This window comes from Crocodylus porosus, unplaced genomic scaffold, assembly GCF_001723895.1.
Source record: "Crocodylus porosus isolate Cpor-Errol unplaced genomic scaffold, CroPor_comp1, whole genome shotgun sequence".
Classification (NCBI taxonomy): domain Eukaryota; kingdom Metazoa; phylum Chordata; order Crocodylia; family Crocodylidae; genus Crocodylus; species Crocodylus porosus.
In genome coordinates this window covers 42,599,377-42,620,586 of record NW_017728886.1, presented here as the reverse complement: position 1 = coordinate 42,620,586, position 21,210 = coordinate 42,599,377, and the positions used below count along the sequence as shown (strand labels likewise).

Here is a 21,210-nt window from a genome sequence, read left to right as displayed (position 1 = left end):
TTAGATTTCAATCTCTGAAAGCAGCTTTTACCAGATGAGCTGGAAGAGGGGGATAATCCAGTTGTTGGATAGGTGTTACAGTTGCCCTCACATACATTTGATCTCATCCCAGTCTCTCATATTTATAGATTAAATTAAGTCCTGAGGCCTATTTAATATCCCTTTCAAAATTATTGTTGTCATTAATTAAAACCACTCTCAATATCCATATAACTATTCAGTCCCTTTTGGAATGCTGTTGGCCTCAATGATTTCCTGTGAAGACAAGTTTCACAGTTTAATTAGATATTGTAATTAATTGTAATCATTGCAATTGTAATGCATGTAAACATTGTAATAATCACAATGCATGATTTGGAAGATGTAGTCGAGTGCACACTTAGCAAATTTGCTAATGACACCAAGTTGGGTGGAGATACAGACACTTTGGAAGGCAGGGCTGGGATCTAGACTGACCCGGATAAAATGGAGATATGGTCCAAAAATTAAATAGATGAAATCCTGAACCTGACAGGTTATTGAATTAACGTGGTTAATGTTCAGTAGTTTCTTAGCCAACAGCACACAAAGGAGTGATATGGTTAGCATTAGGGCTGTGCAAAATCTTGTTGAGTGTTTCATTTCAAGGCTGTTTCGATGCGTTTTGAGCTCAAAACAGCAACATTGAAAAAGTTTTGAAATGATATGAGGGCACTCAAAATGTTTTGAAACATTGAGTTTCAAGCAGCCCAGGGGCGGGTGGCAGGGGAGAGCCAGGGCTGCGCTCAGAGCAGCTTCTCCAGCCCCATGGAGCTCATCCTAGCGGCAGGAAGTGGAGTACAGCCCTGGCTCTCCCCCATCTCCTGCCACCATGCTGAGCTCTATGGGGCTCCTGCTGCCACGCTGAGCTCCAGGGAGATCCAGGGCTGCACTCCAACCGGCTCCGCCAGCCCCACAGAGCTAAACCTGCCCTCCCAGCACTACCAGACTCCTCCTGGGGATGTGGACCCCCAGATCTGTGTGGGGGATGACAGAAGGCTGTTGCTGCTGCCTGGGGCCAGTGTAGCAGCAGTCTTTCTGGTGTTGGACATGGGCTGTGCTCAGCGCCAGTCTCAGCTAGCAACAGCAGCCTCCTGCTGTCTGGCATGCAGATCCAGGGGCCCGCACCCCTGAGAGGAGAGTCTGGTACACCCCCGCAGCCCTCTTGGGGTTGTGGGCCTCGGACCTGCATGCCAGATAACAGGAGGCTACCACTGCTGCCTGGGGCCAGAGGCAGCAACAATCTTCCTAGTATGGGGCGTGGGCTGTTCCCACTGTCAGTCCCAGGCAGCTTCCTGTCACCTGGCACACAGATCCAGGGGCCCGCACCCCCAGGAGGAGTCTGGCATAGCCCCATAGCCCTCCCAGGGGGCATGGGCCCCTGGATCTGCACATCAAATGGCAGCAGGCTGTTGTTACCGGCAAGTGTCATGAGTTTTGACTTGAACAGTTTGAGGTGTAGTTCCCCAGGAACCTCTACACCGATCTCCTTGAAACATGGCAGGCTACCATCCCTGCAATTTGCATCTGAATCAGGAATGAAATGACAAAATTTTATGCATGTTTATGATTCCCTATTGTAGACTATGGGTGAAATGAATCAAAACAGCAAAACAGTTTTGACAAAATAGAACAGAGCTTCAAAATTAAATGAAATGCTGTCCCTTCAAAACAGCAAAATGGACATAAAAACAAAATGGTGCTGGTTCACACAGCCCTAGTTAGCATCACATCTGATCACTTTTGACTCTATAGTCCAAATGAATAATACCCGTTTACAGCTCAGGAACTCGTGCATCTGGAGCCGTAGTGAAACAACGTGGCCGCTGTGGCATTGCACCCTACTCCAGGGGTCAGGCATCTAAACATTAGACATTGCATCCCTACTTTTAGATGCACAAGTCCTGTTGTGGACCTAGCCCTACATGACCAACAGCTTCAATTTCCATTAATTTCCCTATTACCCATAGCAGAGTTATCACATTTCCTAAAAGAAATGCTGTCATTTGGTGCAAGAATTATTTTCAGTGATTCTTTCTAGTGCCATAACTTAGATTTTCTTTGGTTGTTCTTCTACCTATTTCACACACCATTTACTATACGTCTGCTGCTTCCACCACTTTTATGGTTTTCGTGGTAAGTTAGTAGAAAACAGCCCTATTTTGTATATAATTTTATGTGCTCTCGCAATTATATCAACAACAGATCTTACATAATTTAGAAATCCCTAAAGTCTCCTGACATCATCAACATTCTCATCACACATTCTCTTCAGATATTATAGACAAACTTTCCCCAGTTCTCACACCACCTTTTACCAGACTTGAAATGAAGCTTTTCCCATCCAGCTTCTGTTTCCAAAGACATGTTCTGAACAAATGGCTCCATTACAAAATGCTACTATATGCATTACAAAACTACTATATGTGCTTTACTGCGGAGTAGAGTAATCAGCTCCACAGTAAAGTGTCACTGTCTACACGTGCACCAGTATTAGGGCACAGTAAATTAATTAACTCCTATGTAAAATTACACTGTCAGGGATAGTACTACTATCTTACAGCAGAGTCATTAATGTGGTGCAGTGCATGTGTAGACAGTGGGCTGGCTGAGGCACAAGGGTACTAAAGTACAGGGGCTACCTGATGCCTAGCCCCGCATTATTTCACCCTTGCCCCTCAGCCAGCCCCAACTCTGCCCAATGCTGCCATCCGGAGACTGGGGCTGGCCCCCTGTACCTCCTGCCAGCCTGGGGCTGCTCTACCGTGGCTCAAATTAATTACTGTGGTCCTGAACACATGTGCAGATGCTGTGCCCAAAAGCAGTTTCTTTGGCATGAACAGTCCCGGAGTTTGTGTCATGCTAATTGCATGAGGAGAAACACTCAACAAATTGAAACTAGATCACTGAGATTTTTATGGAGTATCCTAAAAGATCTCTCTTGTGCAGAATGTTTCAAGATTTGTTGTTTAATAAAGTTAATCAATTTGGTATGGAATGAATGCATGGCTGTGTCCTCATTTATATTTTCATTTTCCATTATATTTCCTCTTATACAATATAATATTAAAAAAACAAAAGTGCCACAGCACAAGGACATAAGAAGGCAGATTCTGTCTATGTGTGACCATCCCAGGCTTGTTCTAACCAAAGCTGCCATTTGTTTATGCTATTTTGGTGGGTTTTGTCTTTGATTTCATTTAATAAAATCGGGATGTTTTAACTATCAAGATTGGGTCCTGAAATAAAATTTTAGAAAGTTAAATTCTGAACCACATATAAGTTAGTGGTTCTCAGTTTCTTTCAGACTCAAGATGCCCTTCATTAGACTCAAGGCACCCCTTGGAAAAAGGAAAGATCGTACCTTTCACTTATTTTTGCCTAAAGGAAATAATATATACCTTCTTCTGCTGCAAAGAACTCAGACCACAACAAATCAAAGTATTTTAACACTGTACATTCCTAGTTAAAAATCTCTGAGTTTGTCTTATAGCATCTGATGAAGTAGATTGTTGCCTATGAAAGTTTATTCTTCTCCAAACCAGTTAGTCTCTAAGAGTGCATACAAGCCTGACATTTCAACTAGTGGAATTGCAGTTTCCACCAGACTGGATGAGGTTGAAGTGCCAATAGATTGCACCCCAGTATTGCAGTCAGCATCTTTTACTCATGCTCCTCAGAATGATCACAGGTTATTTCCAGCGATCTGGCAAAATTACTCTGGGTCTCACCCTTTTCTTCTCTCATTCTTCCAAGGGTAATCCCTCAGCCATAACCCAGTGAAGAGACTTTCCCTTCCCTCCACCCTTCTGTCCATATTCACATCAGTGTCCACAGACTGTCTTACCCAGAACAGGTTAGGATCGTAAGTCCATGGATCTGGGCTTCTTATAGTAGTTCCTTGCTGTCAGCAGGCCAGAAGTCTCTAACTGCCATGTCTTGCTGCTCCATATGCCTTTGGCCTTCCCAGCCTCCTGTTTGGCATTGCTTCAGTGATCACTCAGCCTGGTCCTGTGCCTCTACACAGTCATGCACTTCTCCTAGCAGAGATTATGCTTCTCCCTTCTCCAGGGAGAACCAGAGTCTCTGTCTCCTCATCCTTATATGGTCTGGGACCCAATGCAGCCCAATCACTGTCAGCTCCTTCCCTCATGTACTCTAAGGGTCGTAGAGTTCTCTGCCCCCGCACAGAGAACTTCCAGGTTCACTTCTGGTCATCTAACATGGCTGCCTGGAGTAGCCAGGAGTCTTTCCACATTGGGAGTGGTTTCCCATCACTCCTGGGACCCTTTCCCCACACCTCTGGACAGAACCATCTGCCTGCTACTCCTGGGTGAGTCTTCTAGCCAAGCTGAATCCTGGGACTGAAGGGTCTTGTGCATAACTCCTGCCATGCTCAAATCTGTAATGGGAACCAAGACTCAGCTCCCTGTTACACGGGGTTTATCTTGTGAATCATGTGTAGGGATTTGCTCATCTAACAATGCTAATATTGCACAGCACCCTTTAAAAGGATCTCACAGTACCTCAGGTTGCCACAGCACCCTGATTGGGAATCACTGGTACAGCATATAGATGGACTTAACCTTCGTACTGGTATCATAGGACACCAATGCAATGTAACTGTTTGGTCTGCATAATTCTGCAGTGATAAAGTTGTAGATCTGAAATGTTAGTGCTGCTTCATTTGAAATCAAAGTTCAGGTGATTTATCTTACTTGTATGGCTACAAGATCATGCAGATGTAACAGGTCATTACTGCTGATATATGCTCCCACAAAGCAGCTTTCCCCTCCCTTTTTCAGGTGGTTAAAGGGTATGTTTGTAGATGCCCAGAGCTGAGACTTAGGTTGTAGGGAGCTGCATCTTCATACATCATAACTCAATCTAGCCTCATATCTATTATTTTCATATGACCATAGCCTAGATGTAGAAGTGTGTGCTTAATTCACACATATTTGGAGGTGATATCATTTAGTTCATTGTTATATTGGGGGGTGGGGGGAAAAAAAATCTCTTTGGCTTAATTCTCTGTTCACGTGCCTTCTCCTCCACCATGCCTTCTATGCATTTCTATTTCTTTATTCATCAAGCTTGACAGTTACATTTCTTGTATTATTTATGGTTCCTACTAAAGTGTGTAATAGGATTCTAGTGTATATGTATTCTGGTTCTGCTGTCTTATGCACTTTTCTGATATCACTTTTTATTATTATAACATTGAAGTTGAAGTTTGTTTTTATGAGCTACAATGTATTATGGGCATATCTGTTTACAAACCTGTTCGCTGAAATATTTTCACCACAAATATTTTACTGGCACATGTAAATAAATCAGATATTCCAAAGGAATATGAGTTATTCCTCTACCTACCTGTGAGAGTACAGTCAGAGAGCACATTACAAGTATATCCAAAGAATGACAAACTGTATAATGACTGATACTTCCTGAGTATGTAGCATAGAAACAATTTTGTAATGATAAATATGCAATAGCTGAATAATAAAAACAAGAGAAAAAACACCTGTTTGAGACATCCACTGTTGAGAAAACTGATCCAGCAGTAAAAGCACTGAGCAGTGACTAAAGCCATTATGTTTGTTTTGGCATGAAACACAAAGAAATATTTTTTACATACAAATCACTATAGCATTATTCAGAGAAATGTTTGCAAACCTTAAAAGCTTCATTGATTTTAGCATGAGCAACTTTTCATACAGAACTATGCATCAGAAATTGATACTTCGTTATTCCTTGTTAACCTTTCCCAATAATTTAGTCTTCCAATCAGGAAACAGGACCACCACCATTTGACCAATCCTACAGTTCCCCAAGTGAACATTTCACAATCATGACATGGTCTCACAGTATCACTAAAGGTTACCATGTTAATTTTGCCATGCTAATAGTCAGAAAAATCTTGTCTCTTCTTCACACATTACTGTTTTATTTACAAAGCTAACGCATTCCAAAAACAGACCACGTGTTCTGACTTCATAGACCAATGGCTGCTGCAGATTCACTCTAGCTACAAGAACCTCCAACAGAACAACGCCATGCAAAGCTTGGATTAAGTGGTCACAGCTTCATTTAAATACAGAATAGTAGGTCTAAAACAAAGGTTTAACTGCTAGAGTCAATAAAATGTTATTTAGGAAGGGACACAATGTGTGAGGATGAGGTACACTATGCACTACAGAAGTGGTCACTGAAGCAAGCAGTTCATATAAAAACTACATCTTCAGGTGCTCATTCACCCTGACAGGAGAGGACAAGCCTACTGCATCATGTTTGTCACAGGCAGATGACTCTCAAGCAGGTAGCCTGTCTCTGTTCAGAACTCTCTCAGAGCAGAGAATACAGCAAAAATAATTGTCCCTTTACTGATGACTTACATTCAATGCCAGTCAATCACAATTACTAAGAAGCTTACTGGAGGGGGAAACAGAGAGAGACACATTGGCTTGCAGGGCATTCCACAATGCACAGCCTGCTACTAACTGAGGAAGAGAAATAAGAGGGCAGTGGAGAGACAGAAGGAAAGTCCCGCAAATCAGGACAAGCTACATTTAGCTGAAAGAATAGCAGGTAGAAGATTCCTCTCATGAGCCCCAGCAACTACTTAAGTTTAAGCAGAACACATATCAGGCAACAGGTTACAGTCATGGATGTAATCAACGTTATGATCCCTAGCTGTTCACAAAGCTATATGCATTGTGCAGTACTATAGGACAGGAAGCAAAATCTTTGTACATTGTGTCTATTGTATATAAACCACTGATCTTTATTTATGACTGAAAACTGTCCAGTTTAGATCATATCTGGCAATGACTACAATGGGAAGGATGCTACAATGCAGTCAGAGATTATCTCTATGTTAAATTGATGGAGGGTTGAGATAAAGTGTACTTTTCATCTCCGTGTTGTACACGTATTGATTTTAAGCACCAGGTCCCCAAATCTGATGATCTGAAACTCACAATTATTTCAAAAGAGTGTTCTTTGGAAATAGCACATTTAAAGCTCTCCAAAACTGTTGCTGTATAAAGCAGGTTTCTGGGCAAAGAGAAAAAATACACACGATATAAATCTTGACCTTGTCAGTATATTCGCCTGTTTTTTTCCTAAGCATTTGGATGAGGCATAGGTCTCCAAAATTAAAATAAAGCACAGGTCATTAGAATTTAAGAAAATAAACATGGACAACATGAATTTGTAAGGGAAAAGGATGATTAGTTCTGTAGGAATATCTTGCCTGGAAATTATTATGTCTATTAGTTTACTATAATCACCCAGATAGAATAGGTAAACAATTAAAATAACTTTTTAAAACATTTCTAATTTTGGAATACCAATATTTTTGTAAAATAAAACACTTATTAACCATTGCCCAAGAAACACCAGCTACTCATATGTATGGGCCAAAACATGTGGTCTTCACTCAGGCAAACTATCCATTAAGTTCCAGGCAAGTAAGAATCAAGTAAGGGCTGTAGGATTTGGCCATGATGTTGATAGATAATTAAAGGCAGCTGCCTGTCCAGTACACTTTTACAAAAGGAGGCTAGAGAACAAATACTTATCACCGTATCAAATGGAACTGAATAGCAGGACCCTTTTCTGTTGCATCTGCCCATTGTATACATTTATAAAGTGCTTGTCCCCAACTTGCCAAACACTGAATTTTTGACCAGTGGTATGACCGCTCTCAAACCTGTGAAGGCTTTGATTGCAGTGCTGTTTGGGCTAACTCATGTACACTGGACAGTGCAAAATTAGCTTACTGTCAAACTCAAAATACCACTAACATAGTGACTATGTAGTCATTTCCATTGCTCCTAGGCAGTAGTAGATCTTACCCTACACAGGCTTTTTAAATTATATTTTATTTTTAGCTAACGATTCTATGTAGCCCATTATCTCATTTAACAAACTTGATAAGAATAATATATTGATTGCTCTAACTCAGGTCCTTCTGTAGAAAACACACATTATTTGATCTAGGGCTTGCAAGTTAATTCTATTTATGGGCTGTCCATGATCAGACCTTTCCCTCCCCACATATTGAGCTCTACTATGCTGTTTGCTCCCCTTGGGCCTCTAAGGGAGATAGGATCTCATAAGAATTATGTTTTTAAAAATTAGACACCAATTTGCACCAGCAAACAACATGCAAACATATGTATAATATCCTTTGCACACTTAGACCTCATACTTGGACATGAAAATCAAGTATTTGTGGATATAAAGGGAATTATGAGGGTACACACATAATGGATCCCTTCATATATATTGGCATTATTCAATTTACAGTCTTTAGCATTACTGCTTTGCATACAAGCAATATTAAACTCTTTCTAGATACCTAGTTATTACCACATCATTTATGGCACCCAATTCAGTCCATTAGTAAATGACAAAAAAGAGACAAAAATAATGAGGCTATTTTCCAATCAGGTTTTGAGAGAGAAATAGTACTAAAAATATTTAGATGAATTATATTTGCATTAGCTCTTTGGATATTGTAAGAGAATTTTCATTTTCACTCATATAATTTGCTTTTATTTATAATGTGTATGCATTAAAATAATTACTGTTGCATTCATTGACAGAAAGGGCATCAAAATATTGTGATGAAACAGGAAATTGGTTCCGACATCCTGAGAGCAATCGGACTTGGTCAAATTATACGCTGTGCAACTTGTTCACTTCTGAGAAACTGAAGGTAAGCTACAAAAAAAATTCAGTATAGTCCAAGAATGATATGAAGCTGAACCAGCAGCAGATTATTTGTGAAAGGTTTCTATTGTCTAAAGATGAACAAGGGCACCCCAGCTTTGTTGCTATAGGAACAGTATATGAAATTATATAGTGCCTTGTTTCTTTGTGTATAGTCATACAGATATACAACTGTACTAATAGTCATGGATAAAATAGCATTGGGAAAACACAGATAAAATAGATAAGCAGCATTAGTAAAAAGGACTAGAAGCCAGAGTTCATCCTACCTCACAGGGCCACCGAGTCAGGTTCCATCTTCTGGCCTCCCTGAATGAGCAAACTCAGAACTATTAATTAGTTTTCTTCTGGGCGAAACCTCAATGCAACTCAAACATTACTTTTTACAAGCAAATGTTATCACCCCACATTTGATTTGTTTGAAAAATGATCAGTATAGAGATACTGGTAGAGTAAACGTTATACAAATCTGCTGCACACACTTAACACTTCTACTGGAGTCTGAACACTTCTACTCAAATCAGTAGGATTATTTGCCTGAGTAAAGTTAAATATGCACAAAAACTCTTCCAGGATTGGAACATTAGCCACAAGGGAAAAATTAAAAATAATGCAGTTTATGAAAGATAAATGAACAAGGGGCAAGAAATCCGAGTAAAAGCTTTTTAAAAAAATCTACCATTTTTGGAAGTGATCATGCAAATCAATACATTTCTGAAAGCCAAGTGGAGAGCCAAGAAGACCTGATTACAATAAATGATTTCTAACTCCTTGGAATTCTGGGAGGAAAAGAATCAGAAACTGATTTGTTGTTTTCATGGCTTTTTAAATAGCTACTTGCATCTCTGTGGTTATATTCAGCCATTATAATAAGCCATTCTACAGTATGTTAGAGAGGGCAATTGGATTGCTGTAAGATGAACTCTGAAAAATGTCACATTATAGAAAGCAGTAACTGTAAAATGGGCTAATCTGGAGAATAAGGAGGGAATAATAGTAACAACTCAAGATCTCAAAGCCATTAAATATGAGGGCCATAAAAAAGTCACTTTTCCAGATGTTGACCCATGTAGGGAGGCAAAAATGTAGCTCTGTTACCTGTTAAGCATGCCTTCCAGAAGAAGAATTGTGACAGTTATTTAGCCAAAGTACAGATGAAATAGAAAGGAAAATTGTGCATAGGTTGGGATCCTTTTGCAGCAAAAAAGGAAAATGCAGAAAGAACCTAGTGTATTCTACAACAGTGCCAAGGTGTATTCTAACTTTTAATCCACATGTTCTTTATAAACTATTTTCCTGTACATTCTGATAATCTCATTAATATTTCAGCAAGAGATCTTAAACACTGCTTTAACATAATTTTCCCAAGTCAAAAATTTTGAAAAAAAATTAATGTGAGAAGTGTTTCTTTTAGTAGCTTTCTAAGCAAAAGATGAAAAACTCCTTTTGAAAGCCATGAAATTAGCATCAACTTGGGAGATAAAGCACAAGGAGGGAGTTTTTAGGAGTGCAAGAGTTACTAAAATAGTTCAATCTTTTTATGAATTTAATGGGAGAAAAATATTTTATTTCTGAGACATTAGTTCATAAGTCTACATCAAAGCATCTGTTACAATGTACAGATACACCATATGTTTATTACTTGGCAGTCCAGTTTATTCAGATTTGCCCTAATTTTTACTGTTAGAAATATATATTAAAGAAACATATGTTAAAATACTGTTTTTCACAAAAGCTACTCTTGACTTTCAAGTATTATGTTAATATATCATAGTCCTAAAATTAAAATGTATTAATTTTAATGGGTTCTAGTCTTCCAGGATACACAGACACTTAATTGTCAGTACTACTACCACTTACCTGTCTTAAAGCTCTTTCATAGCAGTACTTGTGTACTGCACAACATATCAAAATATTTAGGTGTTGTTTGTCTGTTAATTAATTTTTTAAATTCAAGGCATACTGCCAAGAATACAAAAACAAAAGCAAAACCCTAGCAGTGACACAGAAGTGAAGGAATGACAAAGATGTATATGAAAAAAAAAGAATTGTAAACAGAAATTTGTCCTGTCTTACCACTTTCCATTTTGTCCTCTCCAGAGTTCCTAGCTAAACTTCTTTCTGGAGTTTGACTAATTAGCTCCACAGGAAAGTGTCACAGTCTACACATGCACCTGTATTAGGGTGCAGTAAACTAATAACTCCATTGTAGGATAGTACTATCCAGGACAAGTACTGTCCTACAGCAGAATAATTACATGGACTTAAAACACACGTGTAGACTGTGACTGAAGCTGGCTAGGGCATGAGGGTGCTACAGTGCGGGGTTTGCCTGCCACCTAGCCCCACACTGTAGTACCTTTGCACTCCAGCCAGCATCACCACCACCTGAAGCCTGGGGCTCACTGCACCATGCCCCATCAGCTCGGGGCTGCTCCATCCTGGCTCAAATTGCTGTGGTCCCAGGCACCTGTGAAGGTGCTGCACCCAGGAAGCAGCTGATTCTAGCACAAACTGCACCAGAGTGTATTCAAGTGTATTAGTAACACACATAGATGCACCCACTCTGTAGGGCCTTGATTCTGATATACAAGAAGGCTACCCTACATTATTTTAGTAGATACCAGCAATCTGGTAGATGACATTTACCCACTTTGAGGCTCATGTACACGGTCAGACAGCTGTAATGTGACCATTTTTAGAACAGAGAGAGAAAAAGATGACATAATAGCTGTAAAATTTAAACAGCATAAACTGATATACAAAACAGACATCTCTACCAAGGAGAATTAATTCTTCTGGGTTTTTTTAATTCAAAGTAAAAAACATATGGATACCCCCACAAACTCAGAATGAGGAATGACTAAAGAAAGCTGGATAATTAGAAGATGGCCATAAATTAACTGAAGATGAGTGAGGCAGAAGTATTGTATGAAACACCTTTTCTGTTTTTATTCTTCCCACATGTCCAAAAACACAGGAGGAAAAGGGAAGGAGGAAGGGTAATGATGAATATGAAAATAATACCTATAATGCTGGTACAGTTCTTAAGCATTTCATGGAGGAGGACATTCCTTTAAAAGAAGTTCATTGAATCATTTAAAAGAAAAAAGAGAAAGGAAAATTGCTTCTATGTAACAAAATGAGAATTAATGAAGTATATCTGAAAAGAAAGTAAGCCTGGAAGAACAGCTAATGATGCTTTTCCAAAATGTGCTGATAAAATATCAATACTTTCATTACAGAAGGTGAGAGTAGAGCAGGGCCAGGCAGTTATTTCAGGCAGAGGGCCACTTACCCAGTTTTGGCAGGCTGTAAAGGGCTGCATGGATAGCCCCACCCCTTGACAGGTGCCCCGTCCCCTGGACACCATCTTGGGGCCAGTGTCCCAGGGCCAGCACCGGTGGGGCCCAAAGCAAGGCACAGGCTGGCAGGGGTCTGCAGAGCCAGGCTGGGCTGCACCAGCAGGGAGAGGGGGAACTGGCATGGCTCCATAGAGCCCCTGCCAGCTGGGACCCCACGCTCCTGCCACCCTGCTCTGGGCCCCGCCAGCCCTGGGATACCAGTGCAGGCCCCATTCCCTTATTGGTTCCTGCACCCACTCACACCCAGTGCCCCCCAACCCTGCAATACAGGTGGAGGGTGGCACACAGTCCTGACCCACTGCTTGCTGGCAGGGAAGAAATTGGTGCTGAGCGCAGGGAAAAGCAGCCCCTTGCCCATGGCTGGCACTCCCTGCTGCAGGTGCTTGCAGCCCATGTGGGGCTATCTGGAGCAGGCACAGGCAGCCCCATGTGGGCTGCAAGCAGCTACAGCACAGGGCACTGGCCATGGGGTGAGCAAGGGGCTGCTTTTCCCTGCACTCAGCACCAGCTTGTAACCCAGCCCCACTGCCAGCCTGGGCTCACGTGCTGGGCAGCCCACAGGCAGTGGTGGCAAACACTGTCTGGCATGGCAAGCTGGGGGGGGCCACAGCTGCTGTCACTACACGCAGTCCCAATGGGTGAGCCAGGAGCTGGCGCAGAGCCCAGGCTGGCAGTGGGACAAGGTGATACTGAGCACAGTGGGGAAAAAGTGGCCCCTCACCCATCCCGTGGCCAACTCCCTGTGCTGCAGCTGCTGGCAGCCTGTGTGGGGCTGCCTGTGCCTGTTCTGGACAGCCCCATATGGGCTGCGAGTGGCTGCATCAGGGAGCACCAGCCATGTGGCAGGGGAGGGTCTGCTTTCCTCTACGCCAGGAAGGAGCCCGGGGAAAAGCTGAGTGTGGCTGCAAGCAGCTGCAGCATGGGGCACTGGCCATGGGGCGGGTGAGGGGCTGCTTCCCCCCCCGCCACGCTCAGGTTTTCCCTGGGCTACTTTCTCCTGGGGTCCTCCCCTGCCCTCCCCCCTCCTTACCTGAAGTTTTGGCACCACTGGGGCAGCCATGTGGTCCCAGGCCAGAGGCCCCTGCTGGGGCTTCCAGCTGGGGGGGGGTGGGACCAGGCAGGCCCTGCTGTTGTGGGAGCCCTCCAGGCTTCCCCTGGGTCCTACTGCCCTTGGTTCGTGCCGTTTTTGACAGGAACCAAGGGCAGATAAATATTAATTTTCTAAATTTTTAGGGGCCCCACGGGCCGGAAAGAATGGTCTTGAGTGTTGGATCCAGCCCACGGGCCTTATTTTGCCCATCCCTGGAGTAGAGCTTGACAGGCAGCCAGATTCCTGCACCTATTTCATACCATGTCACATCTAAGTGACACAGGCCTTGGCTGAGAACAAAATATGACATTTAAATATTGTAGTATTGTGCAGCCAATGCTGATCCACATGATTGTGGTCCAATAATAATTTGACAGCATACGATGTAAAGGTAGGCCTATCTTACATTTCAGTGGGTGCATCTACATGAGACATGTACTGCAGAATAGACTAAACTAATTAGCTCTGCAATAAACATCTTGCATCTTCCTGTGCAGGGCTGTTATGCTAGAGTAAACTAATAAACTCTGCAGCAGGGTAGTACTTATATTTTACTCTCCAGCACCTCACACATGGGTGTTCATGTGTGGGGGCTGCCTCTGGATAGCCCCATGCTGAAGTCCCTTCATGCCTCAGCCAGCCCCTCCACAGCAGGTTGAGGACAGCAGGAGCAGCTCTGGGTTGGCAGGCTGACCCTCAGGATTCCCTGGCAGCCAGGGCTGCTTCAATACAGCTCAGCGTACTGCAGTCCTGGGCGCATGTGTAAATGCAGCACTGGGAAGCAATAAACTCCAGAGCAATAACTCCAGAGTTTATTACTTTGCATTAATTGAGCATGTAGACACACCTGGAATAGGGGGCTGATTCTTTTGTCATTAACAATGACTTTACATCACTGTTACTTTAGAAGGTTAGTTTAGATTCATACCAGTCTGAATCAGTCCTATGAATTTCAGTGAAATTCTCTTTATTTAAACTGGTATAGGTATGTACATAGGTTTGGACCTAATCTATTTCTCTTAAAGTCAACAGGAATTTTGCCTTTGGCTTTTATGGAGCAGGGACAGAGCTGCGCATGCAAAAACCACTTAATCTCATCTCTTTACCTTCTCAGCCATGCCTTTTAATTTATTGGGAATATTTCAGGCATATCTTAGCAGTACATTTGAATAAAAAGAAATCAAAATTCCTTGTTTGCTTCTACAAATTGTTGCTTACAACAATAAATAAATTACTTCTTACCAGTTTTTCATACCTATCTTTTTATTTTAATTCCAGATGGCATTTATACTTTATTATATGGCTATAGTAGGCCATGCTTTGTCAATAACGTCGCTCTTGATTTCCTTGGGGATTTTCTTCTATTTCAAGTAAGTGTTTTTAATAGTTTATATTTTCCTTTTCCTCTCTCAGATGCTGCCAAATGCCAGAGGTATTTAACCAGGAAAAAGTTAGAAGGAGGCTTGAAAGTTATACTCAGTTCTCTTTAGTATTTTTTTCTGATAATGCTAGAAGAAAAGAACTGAAGCAAAAGCTGTGCAGAATGACATTAAATACCTGACCATAGAAAGATTTTTCCAGTATAAGGCAGCGCTCTCACTGTTTTATCTATTGTCTATATTCTATGCTATTACCTTTTCTATGGCTGGCATACAAGCTAGGACCAGTAGAAAGAGGGAGCACAGAGGGCCTTACTGAGAGTATTATGCTTCACTAGTTCACTGGTTACCTTTTGATTCTTTAAGTATGCTGGCAAGTATTGTCATACCAGAGGCTCAACTCTGACTACAATTTGGACCCAACTCCTCCCTAACCCCCCAGATATAACTGACACTTCTCATATGTTGTGACAGATCTGAGCCACAAACTTCAGAGAAACAGATGTATACATGAGATGCTTTACTGCACAGCAGACTAATTTGCAGTGTAGTAAAGCATCGCCATATACACGTGTGTAACAATTAGGGTGCAGTAGACTAATTTACAGTGCTCTGCTGGATAGTCCTGTCAGATACAAGTGGTATCCAGCAGCACAATAAATTACTGTGCTTAAACACATATGTAGACAGAGACATTGGGATTAGTATACTCCAGCTCAGATTGAGCCAGAGTCACATGAATTGCATGTGTAGATGCACCCATTTACTAGTAATGAGTGCATTGAAAATAAATTTTGTCAGGTGTACCCATCCTCTCAGTTTTATTGAATATCATAAAGTAAGGTCCTGCAGTATAATTTTTGAAGATCACATTCTGATTGTTATACATATTTGCAGCTGCTATATGCAAACAAACAGGGAAATTGAATCTTATTCTTCTGAGTGTAAGTCTGTCATAGCATATAATAAAGCATCTGTTGAAATAGCAGAGGGATTTCCTTGGTTCAGTTTGCCCTCAGACATTCACAATATCCATCAAATTCAGTAGGACTAGAACAAGACTGAGAACAGAATAAAGCTTTCTTCTTCTATAAAGAGAAATTATAAAAATCCAGCTACTGCATGTCTGACACAGTAAGTCCTGCAGTCATTTCTTATTTTAAATAAAATGACAACTGAGTACACTGTAAGGAAAGTGTTCAAATGATTGGGAAGGATCTCAACTGTTGTAAATCAGCATCAACTTCAATGGAGCTATGCTGATTTCCACAAGATATGTCCTTCAAACTCTTAGGCACCAGAATTATGGCATTTAGCTCTCATGATACTACTATAAACAGTAACATTTCAGTATAGATAGCATCTCTCTAAGGGTTGTTCTAGCTGCATATAGTCCCAAGTATTTTGGAGAAACAAAAGGAACAACAGAGGAGTTTTATAAACAGCGCATTTTCAATGGAATTGTATCAGTTACCACCACCACCATGTTCTAGCCCCTCAGCTTTCTAAGCTATGAATGCACCGTCATATGCACTGTCAGCACAGCACATCCAGAATGAGACACAAGAAAAATGGACGTCTGAAAAGCCAGTGAAAGACTTCTACAATTAAATTACAGGAAACTGACTCAACAACCTTCTCCACACTGGGCACATCAACATGAAATGCCAACTGTGCAGTAGCTGAATAATACTGTGCAGTAGCACATCACAGCACCAACAGTGCTAATACATTACCATGCGATATTATTAGCTACTGCCCTGTAGTGTCACTAAAAAGGCATTCACTAAAGCTACTGAGCAGCAACTCCAGTTACTGCACATTTATTTAGTACTTAGTTATGCAAGTACTAAATAAATGTGCAGTAACCACTGCATAGTAGTATCTTGTGTAGATGCACCCACTGTGAACCTAGACAGGTATAACAATTAAAAGAGGATGTCTGCCTCAGAGACAATGACAAACAGAATAACATCGAACTGGTTTTTCAGGTCCAGAATGAATTTTACATCTTGCAGAAATAGAACAAGAAAACTCTCAACATCAAACCTAAGGAAATGAATTAACCATTTGTTGGGAGGTAAAGACCTTAAAGCTAGAGACAGACATTACGCATAAACCGGTTTCAATGATCGGATGGTTTAAACCTGTAACAGAACATAAGCTCAGTGCACATAAACCAGTTTCAAAATGGCTGAAACTGATTTAAGATAAACCTGAATTTAGTATCAGATTTAACTGATTTGGGTCAAACTGGTTTATGCACTGTCTGTCTCAGACCCCTTCCTGGTTGAAGTTAAATCAGAGTCCCCCAGCATCCCAGATGCTTTGCAGCCCTGGGATGGGATGGACTGGGCTAAGCTGTGCTCTCTGCTTCAGAGAAGAGGCTGGCCCTGCCCCTCTTGTTCCTAGCCAGAACTCCACAGAAGACTGCAGGCATGGCAGGGTCTGCCTGACTTCCCCCTGCTCCACTTCTCCTTCCCCTCACTGCTTAGGCAGGGATTCCCCCCCTCTTCCTTCCCATCTCCCACAGCATGGACCCTTGCCCCACAGGCCCTAGACATGGTATGCTAGCTAATGCTAAGAGGTAGGTGTGTGTGTGTGTGTGTGTGTGTGTGTGTGTGTGTGTGTGTGTGTGCAGTAACATGGAGTCCCTCCCGCGCTTAGGGCTTTTTGGAGCTAATCAACAGATCAGCTGGTAATGTCCCTCCTTGGAAAAAGCTGTTTAAGAAGAGCTTAAACTAATGTGATAGTGTTTTTCACAGCAAAACAAAGCCTATGGTTTTATCAGCGCCCCCCCCCCGGTTGGTTTGCAGCCTTGTCAGGTTTGCAGACAGGGAGAGGGATATTGAAAAGCTCAGTATCATCAAAAGATGCATGCACTGCACATTAGGGCTGTATGAAGCTTTGGTTGCTGATGCGATACAGTGGAGATTTGGCCCAATTTGGTGGCCAAATCAAAATCAAAATCAGGAGACCCTATAATCTCTCCGAATTGAATTGGAACCCTCCAAATCGATTCGGACAGACACAGCTTTAACAATTTTTCCTACATACCTTAAGGTACCAGGGGGCTTATCAAAGCTGAGGTGGTGGGGTGGATGGAGCGTCCCACAGGAGTGTGGGGGAGGGGTTCCCCAGTGCACTCAGTGGTGGACCCGAAAGTAGACCAGAAGCATTTCAGGTCCACTTCCAGGTCCACTGTAGAGCATGTGAGGGACCCTTCCTTCTCCCCACCAGTTGGGTGACTGGTGCCTCCTGGGTCTGGAGGGGCACCTGGGGTCCCCCCATGGCCAAATCACTGAGCTGGGAGGCTCGAGGGGGGGTTCCCCCACATGCTCAGCAGTGGACCAGAAGTACTTCCAGTCCACTTCAGGGTCCATCACCAAGTACATGGGGGGCCCTCCCGCACTCTTGCATAACACTCCGTCCACCCCACCATCGTAGGGTTCATGAGCCATGCCTGGTACCTTGAGATATGTAGAAGACACATTTAAAGCTGTGTCTATGGCCGAATCACTAATTCTCCAAATCAGCATTGAATCTTCAGATTCAGATTCAGCCAAATCAAAGTCAGGACAATGATCTGAATCAGTGAATTGAACCACTGTCCCCAATTTGGGCCGAATCCAGCCCATTTCACACACCCCACTGCACACACCCCCTTTACTGCAAACTGCTAGCCCAGGGCTGGAGTCTGGCAATGCTTTTGCCCCTTGGGCAGTGAAGCTGTGCAGGCCACTTCCCCCCCGAAGTACTGTGGAAGGAACGGGAGGGCTGCCCCACTGCCCCCTGGCTTCTAGCCTGAGCCACTGCAAGCATGTGCCTGCATTTCTGGAATGAAAAGGGAATGTCTATCCACCTCCAAATCAGTTCAATCTTGGCAGGTTAGACTAACCTGCAAATATTGAATCAATTCAGGCTCAGGCTTTGAGTGTCTGTCCTTAGCCTAAAAGACTGCCATTAATATTCGAGCATTCAAAGGTATAAAGAGCAGGAAACATGAATTTCTGCTCTAAAATGGTTTTCACACAGTGAAAAGGTAATTGTACAATAATAACAAATTGGTAATAACTTGGGGTTGGGGTAGGGTACTAAGGTGCCTGGTTGATAGCTGGTTGCGTCTGAGGCCATAGCAGACATGCTTATGGCGCAGCCCTGTCAGATTCCAACAAATCTGCAGATTCTCCAAATACATTGTCACAACAGGGACATGAGAAGGAAGAATCAGTAGCCAATGAAATCTGTCAGCTTTGTAATAAAACCATATTATTTGGAGATTAGCCTTAAAATTAATTTTATGCTAAAAGGAACCATCTGTTAATTATGCTGGCACACAAACATAGATGGCTTCAGTATTTTCAGTATGGTGAAATGTTTGAAAGCCATCTAAAAGAAACCAACAGCATTGTATTTTGAGACAAGTTCAGAGGAGTTAGGAAAATAGGTTCACCCTACAAATAAGGCAATAGGGCTGAAAGTGAAATGGAATTAATCAGTGTAAAAACAGTCATCCAGAATAAAAAACTGGACCTGGACTAATTTATGATTGATGCTGTGATTTAAAACACATTATTAGAGAGGTAACAGCTCTAGAGAACTAATTATCCAATGGAAAAATATGTTTCTCAATTTTGTTTATGCCTTGAAGAGAGTTTGATGAAGGGTACATTAGGAAGGATAGATGTTAGGTGTGAGCAAGGGAGGGACTTTGAGACAATAGTTTGCCAGATACTCATTTTTAATTGTCTGTTTTTCTTTAATCCATATTGGTTTTGCATGTACATAGAGCATATCCAAACTACATAGGCTAGGCTCCCTGCTAATGTGAATCAGCTTATCTCCTCTGACTTTATTGGAGTTATGCAGTTTAAACAGCTAAGAATACATCTCTTTTTTTTTTTTTTAAAAAGTCTTACAAAATGTTGCTTATATTTTCAGATTCCTACCCAGTTTTGTAATGACTAAATTTTGTCTAAAACTGGTTTTGGCAGAAATGGCTTTACAAAATTTTGTTCATGAGAATAATCACATACCTTTGATAGCTTAAAGTAATTAGTACAGGATACCTTAATTTCTAAAGGAGATAAGATTAAATAGCACATATTCAAGGAGATCTAAGACAGTCCTCTTAAACATTACTTTTAGTTTTAGTTTAACTCAGTTGCTCGTCATAATAAGGCTAAGGGTGTGTATGCATGCTTGTAAGATTGAGTCCCCAGTAAGTAACTAAAATACAATTTTTTTTTCAGCACCATCATTCTTGTAAAGGGTTAGTGCTAAGATTTTGTGGCTAGTAAAATTCTAACTGTTTTGTAAGGTAACACTAATATAGACATATGTTATAGAAGTGTAGCATTAGTGTGTTTGGTCTTAGATAATATTGAAGTGATTTAAAATTTAATACGGCTTCCTCACTCACCACTAGACACCAAATTGCTTTTGTTGTTTGCTTCTTTTCTTTTCTGTCTCACAGACAACTGTAATTATTCTGTCATATGTAGGAGTGAAAATTAATATTCCAAGCTCTGCAAGAGCAAGTTCATGTCTAAAACATACAGAACTGAAGTCAGATACAAATATAATATGATAAGACATTCCCATGTTCCATTCCAGGATGTCATAGATAGGAAGCCCAGCATCTTAGCTGTATATATGATTGGTCCTAAAAAAGGTAACATAAATAAGAAGAGGGAAGAAACAGAAAGAGGGTTTACCACAAAACAGCTAGAAAATATATGAAATTCTGTTACCATCTGAAAAGGAGAAATCTCACAATTTTCATATGTTGCTTGGAATCTTCTTGATTTTTTGAGGAGCTCAGAATTTCCAGTAAAAATAAATAAAACCCTAATGGGCGCATCCAGATGAGTCCTCATGTGCATCTTGTAGAGTTGCAAACTCCTTTGAGACACTGCAAGAAGCATTTGCGGGAACAAAAAAAAACATTCCCTGCACTGAAATTTGCAGTGCCGGGGCAAACAATACCCCGGAGGGAAAATCCTGGACCATGTCCTGAGACAACTAGAGGCTCAGACCTCCACAGAGACACTCTGGTAGCCTGCCAGAATGTCTCTGTGATTGGCCCTTTCCCCAGTGCTGAAGCATGCTGCCTGCCTGTGTGGGCCAGGCAGCAGTGCAAGCTGCAGGAAGCAACCTGGACCCAGCTTCGTGTCAGGTAAGTAAGGGGTTGGGGAGCTGGAGGAGCAGGGAGGGGACCTTGGGGGAGGCTTCAGGAGGCTGGAGGCCCTGCCAGCAGTGGCATCTGGGGGCAGTCAGTGATCACCACTGGCCACCACTGACACTGCCGGCAGCATCTGCGGGTGGCCTCTGATCCCTGGTCAGCACTTGCCACCGTCCACCCCACTGACAGTGCTGGCGGCATCTGCGGGACCTCCCTATTTACTGCCAGCACCACACTCCCATTGCCACCAATGCCATTGTGCCCCCCCGAGCCACCAAGGGTATGCAGCATTTATGCAAGGAACCCACCCCTCCTAAGCATCCCACACACCCAGTCCCCCCCACACTGACTCACATCCCTCCACACCCATCCACCCACATCCCCCGCCCCTCTTCCAACCCGCTCCTGCAAACTCCATATCCCCCCACTATGTGA

General features: G+C 42.2%; 1 protein-coding gene across 1 annotated transcript in view; it reads left to right on the top strand.

The window, feature by feature from the left end:
- Positions 1-21,210, top strand: part of CALCR (calcitonin receptor) — a 140,682-nt gene that overhangs the window by 25,224 nt on the left and 94,248 nt on the right. The window contains exons 4-5 of the mRNA XM_019533292.1: positions 8,631-8,743; positions 14,491-14,582. Of these exons, the coding sequence (XP_019388837.1) occupies positions 8,631-8,743; positions 14,491-14,582 (205 nt within the window). The remainder of the gene's footprint in view (positions 1-8,630; positions 8,744-14,490; positions 14,583-21,210) is intronic.